The 13,280-nt window shown below is 36.1% G+C and overlaps 1 protein-coding gene across 4 annotated transcripts in view; it reads right to left on the bottom strand.

The window, feature by feature from the left end:
- B3GNTL1 (UDP-GlcNAc:betaGal beta-1,3-N-acetylglucosaminyltransferase like 1) overlaps positions 1-13,280 on the bottom strand; it is a 124,301-nt gene that overhangs the window by 26,531 nt on the left and 84,490 nt on the right. For all 4 annotated transcript variants that reach the window (XM_035561862.2, XM_035561861.2, XM_035561859.2 and 1 more), the window contains 2 exons: positions 11,179-11,274; positions 3,320-3,444 (listed from right to left, as the gene is read on the bottom strand). In XM_035561862.2, coding sequence (XP_035417755.1) covers positions 3,320-3,444; positions 11,179-11,274 — 221 coding nt within the window. The remainder of the gene's footprint in view (positions 1-3,319; positions 3,445-11,178; positions 11,275-13,280) is intronic.

Below are 13,280 nucleotides of genomic sequence, written 5' to 3'. Positions count from 1 at the left end.
TATGAAATTACTGTAAATCATTTAAGCATGCTTCATAGTTTCTGCATAAAAGAGAATCTCTTCAATCTCAGTGGGAATGTACAAACCTTACTTTCTGCATATATTAAATTTCTGTTGACCAAAAGTTTGTAAATTGCTACAAAGATTGTTACCTGCCCCAACTGTCCGTCTTCATGAGAAACACCACCTAAAGACAAGTACAGTATTTTATTGCTCCTCTTCCACCACACTGATTTTTATCTTGCAGTGAGGTGCACTGTCTTATATACAGTTTTCTCCCTTTTTGCAAGATAAAAATTATGAATTTTATGATGTTTTTATTATACAACAAACTTTCTTACTATGGTACTTCTCACTATTAACAGCATCTCTTCTATCAGATCAATGTAATGCAGCTATGTAGCACAAAGTACACACAGCCCTAGGATATGAGCCACAATGTGAAATAAACCGATTTAGATCCAAGAGATACAATATGTGGGATTTTTTGTTGTAATTCCTGGCTGAAGCGAAGTTTCTCAAAAGCTGTATAGTTCTTCACATTTAGTAAGCATCCATCACAGACTTTAGACAAAATTGCAATGAGAAAGTTTATATTTCTGTACATACTTAAAGAAATATAAATATAGACTGTACTTCATTCAGATTCTGTCACACACCCACAACATTTAATATTTCAGTCTGATGCCTCCAGGGTAAGGGAGAATGCAAATAAGTTTTTGTTTCCTGCTTCACAGATACTTTCACCTCTAGATATTTGTTCCAGAAGGATACTAATCATAGGAAATGACCTAAAAATCATTAGTGTTTACAATTATGCTTACTAAATGAAGAAATTTTGCTTGCCAAATAGTTTGATATATGCTTTAGCAAGACTGAAAATGCAGGATCAGGCATTTGTCCCTTGAACAGTAATGAAAGACACTTGTATAAACTGAAATCAGTCCACAATAGGCTGCAAGTGACTGCAGTCTTTGCTGAAAGACTGAATTATGCACGTTTTTATAAACAAGTCCTATTAACTACCTCCAAACTATTTATTTTTTTTAAGACCGAAACTAGACATAAACTGTTATAAGTATCAGCTTTCCCATACGCATCATTTTGCTCTCAGACAAGATATTAATCTGGTTCTTGGTTTACTACTCCCAAATAACCCAGGTCTAGTCTAACTCTGAAAATGCGAAGGCAAAAGGCCAATGACAAAAGGCAAAATGTCACAGAAAACTGCTCAAACAAAACATAGAAAAATACTTCCAAAAAAAAGACTTATAGAAAAGCTAGAACATGCATTAAATAAATTGAGGTGAAGAAAAGGCAAATTAGGAAAGCCCCAATTTAAATGATACACTTTTGTGTTGAGTCCCACAACAACAATGCACACTGAAGTCTTCAGACACAAACACTGGCCAGTCCTTTACAACTGAGGCAATAAACAGGGGAACATGCCAATAAGAAGAGATATTACACAACTTCATATTTGAAAGTTCACACAAAATATTATTAACAATACGACCAAGAAAAAGCCAACAGGAAGAATGGCTCGCCTGACTTCTTAGAATGAGACAAGAAAGGCGCCAATTTGGACCTGCAAGCTGCACATCTGAAACAGTTTACAGTATTTCCACATTCTCACAGTGTGTTGTAATTCAGGGTGCTTGTGCCACACAAACTTGTAGATCTGAATAAGCAACAGCTTGCAGTAAATTCAGACCAAACTCATTTCCAAGAATAAGATGTTTTCCCACAGACACAAGCAACAGTCTTCCAAGAGCTCTAGCATCCCATGATGCATGGCTGAAAAGTTTGTAACCAACTGCCAAAATGATCACACACAAAAAAAAAAAAAAAAAAAAAATGACCCAACTTATATTTAAATACTAATAAAAAGGAAAACAACATATCTCACCTTCGTTTACAAAATCCAAAAAGTATCTTCTATTTGCTTGGAATGACTGTTTCAGAGCTGAATGATTTTTACACATATGTACATATAAAGATCTACAGTGACACTGACCATGATATGATACATACACTACTGTACCAAAGTATTTACAGCAATACAATAATATAGTGATATGTAACTAAAATGCATACAAAAATATGTTTAGTTTTACTAGACAATGCCATACACGTCTGACTGAAAAGTGTGTCTATGTCATTAATTGGTAAGAAAAGAGTTTACTTAATTACTGCTGTGTTTTTGTTGTGGGACCCCCAAACGGTAGTAAAACTCACATAACCTTTTATTAATGTCAATATATAAGAGAAGGAACTTTGTTGTTGTTGTTATAACTTTGGCTCAGCTTGTAGTACTACTGCTCAGGAAGAGCACCTTTGATAGATAAAGCAAGCATGTAGAAGAATCAGCATCAACAGCTTAACATCTTCAAAGGTAGAACAGCAGTGTAAAAGCAGCAGACAGCAGCTTACAAGGAAGCATCTGAGATAATTACTCCTACACATCCTCAGAGGTATTTCTCAAACATCATTACCTGATTGAGATGCTTTAGACCTTACAAAATATGAAGATAATATAAGTAACTGCTTCAAATTACCAGATGAAAGGTTTAGTTTTTATTATATTTTGTACAGAAGGCTTTTGTCGGTATTACAATAGGTTCTGGTTACTTCTTAAAACTAACAGTTCTTTTTGAAATCAGGATTTGCAATAAAAAAAATATTTCTTAGATTATGATTCATATGGCAAAAAAATATGAGAAGCAAAACCTCAGATATTAAAAAAATAGTAAAATTTTACCATGAAGGGACCATTCACCATTGAAATAATTGGAGATGTTATTCAGACGGCTTACAAGATCTCATATGATCAGTTACAGTCTCAGCTGAAGGGATGGTAACTGGAAGCTGAGAAAATACTACTGTTGTAATGCAGTCCCCAAAACCCTTGATTGCTCTTACAGTACCTATTGTGAAATTATTTCAAGAACAGCTGCAAAGGCTGAACAATTTCTTGGAATATTTTTCCAATGCTAAAACACCCTCACCCTCCACACTAAATCTTTTACATAGGTACACCAAGTGTTGGGCACCAGTATTGGAATCAAAGATTGCAGTTCATAATTTCAATGCCAGCATTACAGTACGTTCCTCAAAAACAAGTTATGGCAACAAAACAAAGAAAACTAACCTTCCATCAACACAGAAAGGATACTAGTAGCATATTGTTATAGTTGCTGCTTTTTAAAAAAAAGACAACAATACAACAATAAACCATTAGAGATTATGCATCAATCATCCAAAATCATCCAAGATTAAGCTAATTTTTATATTCTACAAAAAAAATCCCTCAACTTACTCTAGGACGGAATGAGTTGCAGCCTGTGGATGGTAACGGTACAGCAGAAGGCAATGGTTTACTCGAACAACTTCACCACCCTTTTGGATGTGTTTGTAAAAAAATAACAAATCTTCTGGAACACCCTGGAAGAGAAGCTGTTATTTCAAACCAAGAAGTGACCAGTGTTCATAGTTACATCTGAATATATAGTTACATTCTGCCAAATGAATAATGTTTAACAACATTTTATTCAAATTCTTTCTGTGCATCTCCATGAACTTACCCGAACATCTGTAGAAAAGATAAAACTATTAAAAAAGCAAGCAGTGTTGTTTGAAAACGAACTGCAGCTGACCACAAGAGCATAGGTGGAAAAATAAACATCATCAACATCATCTCATTTTGAGAGGGAAAAGCTTGATACATGTCAGTCCCGTAAAGAGAGAAACGCAGCTGCTTACAGTTCACAAAGCCTGAAGTGCCAAGTAACCAAGTAATTTACTGAAAGGGATCAGTGACTTCAGGGAGTGGGGTTTTTGTTTTCATAGAACTGGTGTTCTTTCTTCCGTTGCCATACAAATATATATTCTGGTCTCTACTTAGGAAAGGTGAATTAGGCCCCATAATGAGAGACATGAACTTCCATTTAAAAAAAAAAAATTGGAATAAGGCAACATCCAAAAAACTAACAACCTTTTTTCTTCCAACATGTTCCCACGCCATGTTCTTCATAAAGGAATTACAAGCTATAGTGCTGAAACACAGGAAAAAAATCTTCTAGAACTATGGATCTATCAGGCTTCAGAAAATACTAGAAATATCATGATTATATGCAACATTTCCCACCTAAAATCAGAAGATCTTAATGTCAGAGGCAGTGTGTCAGAAAGGCAATCATACAGCACACAGTATTCAGTTACATGTTATGCATACCAAAGCATAAAACCACCTTTAAAGCTACAGCCCTGCTCTGAAGATAAAAACACAGCATCTATTTACATTGTGCAATGGTGCAACTTCTTGAAAAAATGAAATATGGCTAGAACATCAATTTTTCTATGTTTATATACAGATTTTTCTTTCCGCTAACCTAGTGTTTAAAGGGTCACATGGCTTTATCAAAATAAAAAAAGAACAACTGTGCCAAATAAGCGTATAATCAATAAAAAGCTGAAAGATAACATGACAAAGTTTTAACTAAATATACACTTGAGAAGGAAAAATAAATGAAAGATAGAGAAATACATTTGTTCCTTATTCTTACTTGTATTCACATGGGTGAGTAAGGGGGGCATAAACCTCAACCTCAACTGTAGGTATTCTATTTCAATAGAAAAAAATAATAAAAGCCCAAGTTTAAAAAAAAAAAAAAAAGAGTTGAATATTTTTCCCCATTACCACATCTTCTGAGTTTCTTCCATAATTAAGAAAAGGAGATTCTCTAAATTAGAGTTCTGGACACAAAATCCCCCTGAGGTTTCTTCTGGCCGTCTAGTTACAACAGCAGTAGGGTTCAGTGTCTGTTTTTCATACCCACCACGCTGAGTGCTCATGTCAGACATGGTCTGGACTGAGCAGTCATGGGGGGAGGAGGGGAATGAGACAAAAAAGCTTTGAACCCTGGAAAACAAATCCAAAATACTCAGCTGAACATATGTATCTTGGGAGAAATCAGAAGGCAATCAAGCTCTGCACTTCACAGCTCCAGCCATCACTACGTAATAGATTGATTTAAGGCGCTGGACTGGACCACGCTCCCCGATTCAGAAATGCAATGGATTCTGATCGGCTTGCTTGGTAAGAGCAGCTGATCTGTAAGTTCATCTTTGTAAATACTTGTCTGACTTCTACCTTGAGTTCAGATACAGAAGAAAACTTTTAGAGAACTTTGTGCAATTAATACTTTACATGAACCTACTGTGAAAGTCCCAAAAGAAACCTGGGGGAGGTTGGAGGAGCTGACAGCAACCACAGGCATCAGTACAGAAGAAAAACACAAACTCAGATTCTTTGCATTTATCTCATAGCCCTTTCTATCTTTTTCTTATTCTGAACTTTCATGGAATTACTGAGAGTTAGCAGCAAGGTTTAAACCTTCTTCTCTAAACCTTTTTCCAGCCACACAACAGACTGTGTCAGGCAGGGCACAAATGTTGCAGCACATACCAGTTTGCTGCAGCAGTCGTATTTTGATTCGGAGATTTCAGTACATCACATACATAACTGCAACTCTTTTTCTTTTGGATATGCATTTACATCGTTCAACTTAACCACTGGTATATTGAAAAACGAGAGTTATTGCCGAAGTAAAAGGATCTTTCAAAATGCTGTTTGGTTCTGGAGTGCTCTTTTGCCTTAGCTAGCAGAAATACTTTGAAATAAAGTACACTCACCCCTAGGAATGAGCAGGTGCCTTGTATTGCTCAGCAGTGGCCTCTCACATTACAAAGGAGAAGCACTGACATACATTTTTCAGGGGAGGAAAGATGTTGACTGTGTTATAGATCCTGCAGGGATGGGACTTCCTATGGCTCTTGAGCGTGTAAGTTTGGTGCAATACAAGAGTTTCTTGCCAATTGAGACACATTATTGGATCCAGATGGCATTTTAAACACCAGGAATCTTTGTCAAACAATACAACTTTCAAAGAAAAGGCTGCTTAATTCTTAAAGGGATATTTTAGTATATTTTTGGAAAATGAATACCCATAGCTAAAAGTATCAATTAACAATCTAGCATTTCAGCAATAGGCTACCACATAAATAGCTTTCAGCATTAATAAATATAATTGAATTGCACAGTTTACATGTTACTGAACTACAAATGGGATTTTCCACATTATAGGCAAAACCCAACCCTTTCTGTCCTGCTGCACGAAGGGAAAAACTCATCAGCCTGCTTCACTCAAGGTGCTGATCAGCTGCTGATTACAGCTCCTAGGGAAAAATGCAGTTTGCACTTGCTCAGTTCTAAGCAGCGTGCACCAGCCACATTCAGATAAATAGTTTGCTTTGACATGTTGCTACTAAAGAGGTGAAGGTTTTGTGTTTACCCAGTTTTTTGGACAGGTATCACTTGACTGTGTTAACACTTGTCTGTATGGATGAGGGGACTGATTTTGTATGCATAGTGGGATGTCAGGCAGACCTTAAGTTGAACTGAAGTAATTCCTTGCTCAGGGACCAAACTAATCATTCCATGATTCTTCTTATCTCCTCACAGCTCTTCATTTCATACTCCTTGCAGATGCCTGCGCATGAAACTGAATTCCAGCTACAGTGTCCTCAACAATGTACTTGGCAAGGAGCTGCAAGCCAGCTAACACTACAACAAGCAATTCTGGCTACAAATTTTGCAGCTCTGCATCAGTGGTCGGTATCTTATGCCCAGCCTATACAGTTCCTAAAATGAGAAGAATCTGGAGGATGAGGACACTTATCAACAATTTCTGGGGGGCTTTTAATGAAAAAGTTGCCCTCTGTGCAATGCTGTTCCTCAGCTCTTGTAACTGAGCTGCTGAGTAAAAACCAAACTACTTATTCTTTCAAAGTACTTAAGCCAACAGCTGTCCAAGAGTATTTCCTCAAAGTCTTGAGCTAAGTCTTGGATTTACAGAACTAACGCATGCAGAGGGGTCGGTAGCACGAAGGTGAACACAAAACACATCTTCTTTTAAATGAAGGATTTTTCCTTAGAAACAAATGCTGTTCTGCCAGGCACTAAAATCTGTTGCTCAGCTTCAGCTGGTGCTCAAAGTGCACTGCTCACAGGAAGAGCTATTAAGCTGCTGGAAGCTATAATTAAATAAGAAATTGCAGCTCTTCTCTAATTTAAATTGAAAAATGAAATGAATTCACAACTGAAGTGATTTATCAAGAATTATCTATCTTTCAGTATTTTCAGGAACTTCTAATTGAAATTACTTATTTCAAAGAGAAATTCCGATTAATAAAAATATTCCCTACATTCACTTTCTTCAGGACAGTCAACAAAGGTGTGAAAGCAGACTAACCACAAGCTAACTCCATATTAAATTGCTATTAATAGCTTCTCTTCAGGATTATCCAAGATATACTTATGTCTCTCTGCAAATCTGTCACACCCTCTTTTGGTTCCCATCCAAACATGGTTTTAAATCATTTTGCCTTAGTTATAAGGCCTGAAGCCTGTAATAATGTTAAATTTGCTTCATTGTTTGGAAAATAACACGTTAGAGGAAACAAAAAAAAATTCTTTCATCCAATTGTATTGGCACAGAGAACTTCAGTTAACAAAGGTGATGGGGGTGTCAAATGGAAAGGATGCAGTAAATTCTAAATCGTATTTAATAATAGACTAGCACAAATGTCATTAGGCATGGAGTATGGGTTAATTTTCAAACAGCTTATAAAGCATAATTTATCATCGGCTCCATCACTTTCATTTGTTTTTAGATCAAATACTGATCTCTGTTCAGCCTTAGCTATACCAAGCCAAAAACATTAGTGCCTGTGCTTTATCCAGATTTTTTTTCTCCAGAGCATTTTGATAGGTTATTTGACAGACTGACTGTATTTTAATTCATGTTCTGAAAAAACAAATTCCTACTTAGCCTTTTACCTTTCATGCCTTATTGTAACTGCCTGCTCTTCTGGAGGGAATATTGGAGTGCTCTGGCAGAGAAAAATGGAAAAATATATTAGTTACCTCCTTACAGACTACAAAGTTACCTTAGAGCTTTGCAGCATGTGCTACAGCCTCCTTTGCACCAAAGCATACTTTGACACCTCCTCAATTCCTGGCTTTTGTGACCCTTTATCAAAACCAAGCTTCTGACACTTTGTTCTGAACCACAGTTGCATTCAGAACGGCCAATGGCTTATAACATGCTACTCCTTCTGGGGCTCATTAAGAATAATTTCCCCGTTTACACATTAAGATTAGTTCAGAACTTTAAGTCAACCATTCTATTTTTACTTTTCATACACTTAAAAAGGAAGGTCAAATGCAGAGGTGACAGGCTGCAGTTCAAAGAGAAGCATTTCTATGTTGAAATTTGAGACCAATTAAAACTCTAGAGAAAGAAACAAGCATGGCATGGTATTGTCAGGATGTCAAGAACAATACTGCTTGAATATAGCCAAGACTACACAATTTGTCACGTTTGCATGCAGAGGAGCCTACAGGTAAGCAATGCTTAATTACACTGTTATTATTGTACCCTAGATTTCTTACTGCATTTACCTAAAGCAACAAACCAGTTTTTTTTTAGCGTAGTGCCATTACTGACAAACAACTAGAACAGAAGAATGACTTGCTAAAAGACAAATAACTTGCCTTCCCTGTGATCTTCACCTGGCCATTAACAACAAACAAACAAAATCTGAAGTTCCATCTGAAGAATACATTTTGGTAGAAGCAGGGCCAGGTAGCCACAACTACAAAATACTGGTTTTATATGCAATGGAAGTGCAGTATCAAATATACAAACCAGTGATTTTGCTTAGGAAGAAGCAGACATGTCTACCAATGTGAATGACCTTTTATGTTCCTTACTTTAACAGATTATATAGCTTCGAAATCTGCTGTTCATATTGTATAAGACCCTGTAGATTTGTTCTCAGCATAGCTTTTAGTCACAGTTATGACTTTTCACCCAGGATGCTAGCTGTTAGAAGACACCAAAAAGTATACAGGCAAAAACAATCATGCGGCTAATGTCACACCCTAATTTTCAAGTGTAATTTCTGATGGGTTTAGTAAAGTCCTGCTACTTCTTTTGATAAGTACATATTGCATTCCTTATCTAAATTGGTTGGGTAACATGAAGATTATTTCCCTTTATTTTCCTGGAAAGATAAGTCAGAAATATAGTTCACATAACTCTTCTCCCAGCAGCAGATGTTAGTTAAAAAGTTATTTTCTAGGCTTGTGGCCATTTCTATTGTGTTACCTTAGTCTCAGCACATAATTAGAGTTTGCTATAAAATCAAATACCTCCAAGTAGTTCTTTAATTGTCATATCTCAAAGGTTGCATAAAAAACATCTCAACAATTTTATTTAATTATCAATTGGTGCATAAAGCAAACCTGTCAGGGTTCTTAGTCACCATTTCTGAAAATACCGCTTGGCTTGTACTTGGACATTGACACAGAGATTACACAAAAGGAATATATTCCCAACATCTGCAGATCTTGACCAGAAAGAATTTTATTTCTAAATACATTTTGTAAACATTTAGAAAAATCTGTTTCGCATAAAGCCTGGATAGACAGAAAGATACATGCATACCTACCTCTAATAAAAGAAGATTATATCACAGCTTACATATTTATATTCTATCAGTCCACCCATACTATTAACATAAACATCAAATGACCATTTCTTCCATGGAAGAACTATATTCCATTTGTACTAAGCACTGAAATATGAAGAACAGGTGTTTGGATTTAATTCCAAATGAGAAATGCAGCTTTTTGGCATGCAAACAGTTTAGCAAATGGAGAAGGCTGAGATGTGGACATTTGTTGGCCTGCTTCTGTGTTTATTTGCAGCAATATGACACTTAAGAGGTCATACTGTTAAATAGTAACTCAAAAATGGAGATGGAAGTGATCAAGTTAATATAATCAGATGATGGGTCAGGTCAGAACATACACACACAAGAAAAAGATTGTTAAAAGTATTCATTACTGGGTTCATAACAGCACCACTTTATAACAAACTATTGATATATACAGAAAATCTTTGCCTCAAATTATTTTCAAATGGAAAAGAGTTAGACCAATGCTAAATACTTACAGTGCTAAATGTTAAACAATTTAGGACCTGATTTTCCTCTAAACCTTCATATGACAAAGGTTTGATTTAACTGCTTATGACCTGTTGCAACCCGTGTTAGAAGGGTATTTTTGCTGAAGGTCCTCCATATTAGCCAGAGTCTGAATTTTGACATGTTGGACAGTTCATGATGGGGAAAAACAAAATTTTTAACTTATCACTGCTAATTTTTAAGACTTGAAGGCCATATCTTACATGGCTGCTGAAATATCATTAGGATTAATATTGTTGACTTATTACATCTAAATAACTGGTGGCATAGCTCCTACATGATTATATACAAAGCAAAAACAATAAAGAAAGAAGCAGAAAAAAAGAAACACACACACAGAAAAACCAGAACAAAGTAAAGAAAATCAAAAGTAAAAACAAAGAGAACAGAACAATGGTCTATTCAATCTAACCTTGATCTTTATCATTAGGCTTGCTGTTGTCCTTATTGTGTTTTAGCTTTCTTTCTTTTTTGAGCTTACAATGCCCAAGAAGTTAAGTCAAATGTATTCTTCAGAGAATGAAAATATAATGATAAGGAATTATATTAAAAAAGAAATTAAGAGCATGAGTCAGCAAACGTAGGTTGTATTGGGAGGCAGGCACTGTTCCCAGTTCTGCCGCTCACCCGTCACCTAAGAAAGAGCAAATCTTTTCACCACTCTAAACACTTCTCTTCCGTCTGCCATATCTTTAAATTACATTTTTTTTGGCAGACCAAAGGATAATATTTGTATATCCTCATACACACACATGTATATGTGTGTATATATTTATGTAGTATACATATATATAATATATAAACACACTGCATAGCACAGGAGAGCTCCATTTAGAGCCCTATAAAAAGAATAACAATGTTAAGTTGTGGTTTAAATAATAAAATACTAAATAGCCGTAGCGGATTTCTCTATAGTACTAATAAATGAAGGCTTTCAAAAGAATAAAAAAATCAGAACTACCTGTTCTAGCCCTAAAACCTCACTCAAACCAGTAGAAACAAAACCCCTAAGCTCCAAAACACACAGAATGGGTCCAAATGGCTCTGAATTAGATTATCACTCACTTTTCCACCCTCATCAAATTTTCCCACATGATAAAACCATTCTCGAGAACAGAACCAGGTTGGCATGATCACAGTAGGTCCATGGGAGGTAAACACCTAGAAAAAAGGTGAAAAAAGTCTTAATTAAGAGAATGTCAAAGTAGCACCTGTTGGGGAACAACATAAAGGTTATGCATTCACATAAAACCTTAAAAATACTTATGCTTATACTTAATATCCAGCAATTTTTATCACTAATTCAAGTGCTTAGAATTAAGCATATGCTTCGTGCCTAAGATGTAGTGTATACCAGCATCTTTGAGCTGTCACAGACAAATTAATCTAATTCCTACTTCATATTTCTTAACTTTATATTCTATCATAAGTTGCAACACATGCAGAGGACTATATTTCAAATTTTGAGAAATACACTGGAAATGACTGTTCTACTAAAAGTGCCACAGCTGATACTGAAGGGAAGGAATTGAGAAGAATCTTGAAAGTTAAAGTTCTTAAACTCTAGAATCTTACGTTGATTTTTCCATTTTGTATTCCTGATACATACATTAAGTAAGAACTTTTATTGATCTTTTATTTCTGCCAAAGACATTTAAAGCTTAATCAAGCTTGGACAGGTAAGATACAATTTATTTTAATCATTACCAGAGCTCTATGGATTTGCTACCCAGTGGTACCTACCTTAAAAGGTTGTTGAAAAAGAAAATGCTTTAGGGACTGAAAAGGGAGTGGCTATTAATTTCATCCTCTTGAATAGTGACAGCCAAGAACTACACAGATCAGTCCTTGAAGCTTTAAACAAACTTGCTGTAAACAAAACCATGAAATAAACCAGAATCTGGATTATGGAAGGTAAACTGATTCTTTCTTTTATTACAAGATGAATTATCTGGCCAAACAAGAGACTGAACTTGTCAAACAGACCGTGCAAAGTTAAGACAAGATAATATGCCTGCTTCCAAGAACTGTGCAGGAAATAAGGAGCACAGCCTCGTTTACAAAGGCAGAAGGAAAGAAACCTCATGATTACTGCCAATCTCCAAACACTAATGAAAATGCTGATCTTATGAGCAGATGATTCTGTAGCATCCTATATAGTGGCAATACTAATATTCCTGTAGAGTTGAAAGTCTTGAGCACTAGTGCACAAATGCAAATTTTGTCATGTGCATCTAAGCATTTACATCCTATCAGCGTTCCTCCTGACTTCAACCTTGGATGGAGCTCCTCAAACTTTGCTTGTATCTGTCAATTTCCACTTCCACACATAAACACGAACTTAAGACCCAAATCTTACACCCCCAGTTCTATACAGACACTTAAATCGGGTCTCCAAGCAAAGCAGAGAAGTCTAATCAAAAGTCAACAGGTAATTTATTCCCACTTTTCTTATGGCACAAATCATCTGATCAAACGCAGGCATCCACTTTGCAAGGAAACACACTGCCTTCTTCCTCCACAACCAGAATGGTAGAACCTCATTGTCTATGAGGGATCCTAGGGTGACTCACTTGGACAAAGATACTCACTTTTTAGGCTGGCACATTTAGTCAGAATAATACTGTCACTTAATGGCTACGACTTAACACATTAACAGCTTGTTCATAACTGAAGTACACTGTTTGCAGAGGTGCTAAACGTCAAAAACTCCCCACAAAAGCCAGTTGGAGCTGAAAGAGTCAAAACAATCTCAGAAAATCAGAGCAGACATGATTAGTCAGTACATGGTTATTAGCTCCACACTAATTACAAGGGCAATTGAGTACGGCCTGAACTGAACAATGGCCAAACAGTAATCCCAAAAGAAAATGACCGTAGGGAGAAAAGCTAGGCTAGAATGCATTGCATTCAATCTCATTTCTGAATGAAAGAAAATCTTCAAAGACAGTCGTGAGCCTATTGGAATACAAGAAGTGTGTTTGGAGAGGCTAGAATGCCATTTCCTCAGCACAGCCAGGTTCATCAGGGAACATAGATGTGCTTAATCTTAAGGATGTAGCTCACTGTAATTAGTCATGCTCATGTGCAGAGCATACATCCCAAATATCTTAGACAATCTGTGTTCAAATGAAGTATAATACTAAAGTAAAAGCAAATAGGACAAA

This window comes from Cygnus atratus, chromosome 18, assembly GCF_013377495.2.
Source record: "Cygnus atratus isolate AKBS03 ecotype Queensland, Australia chromosome 18, CAtr_DNAZoo_HiC_assembly, whole genome shotgun sequence".
Classification (NCBI taxonomy): domain Eukaryota; kingdom Metazoa; phylum Chordata; class Aves; order Anseriformes; family Anatidae; genus Cygnus; species Cygnus atratus.
The sequence above is the reverse complement of the archived record's forward strand: the minus strand, read 5'-3'. Positions and strand labels throughout refer to the sequence as shown.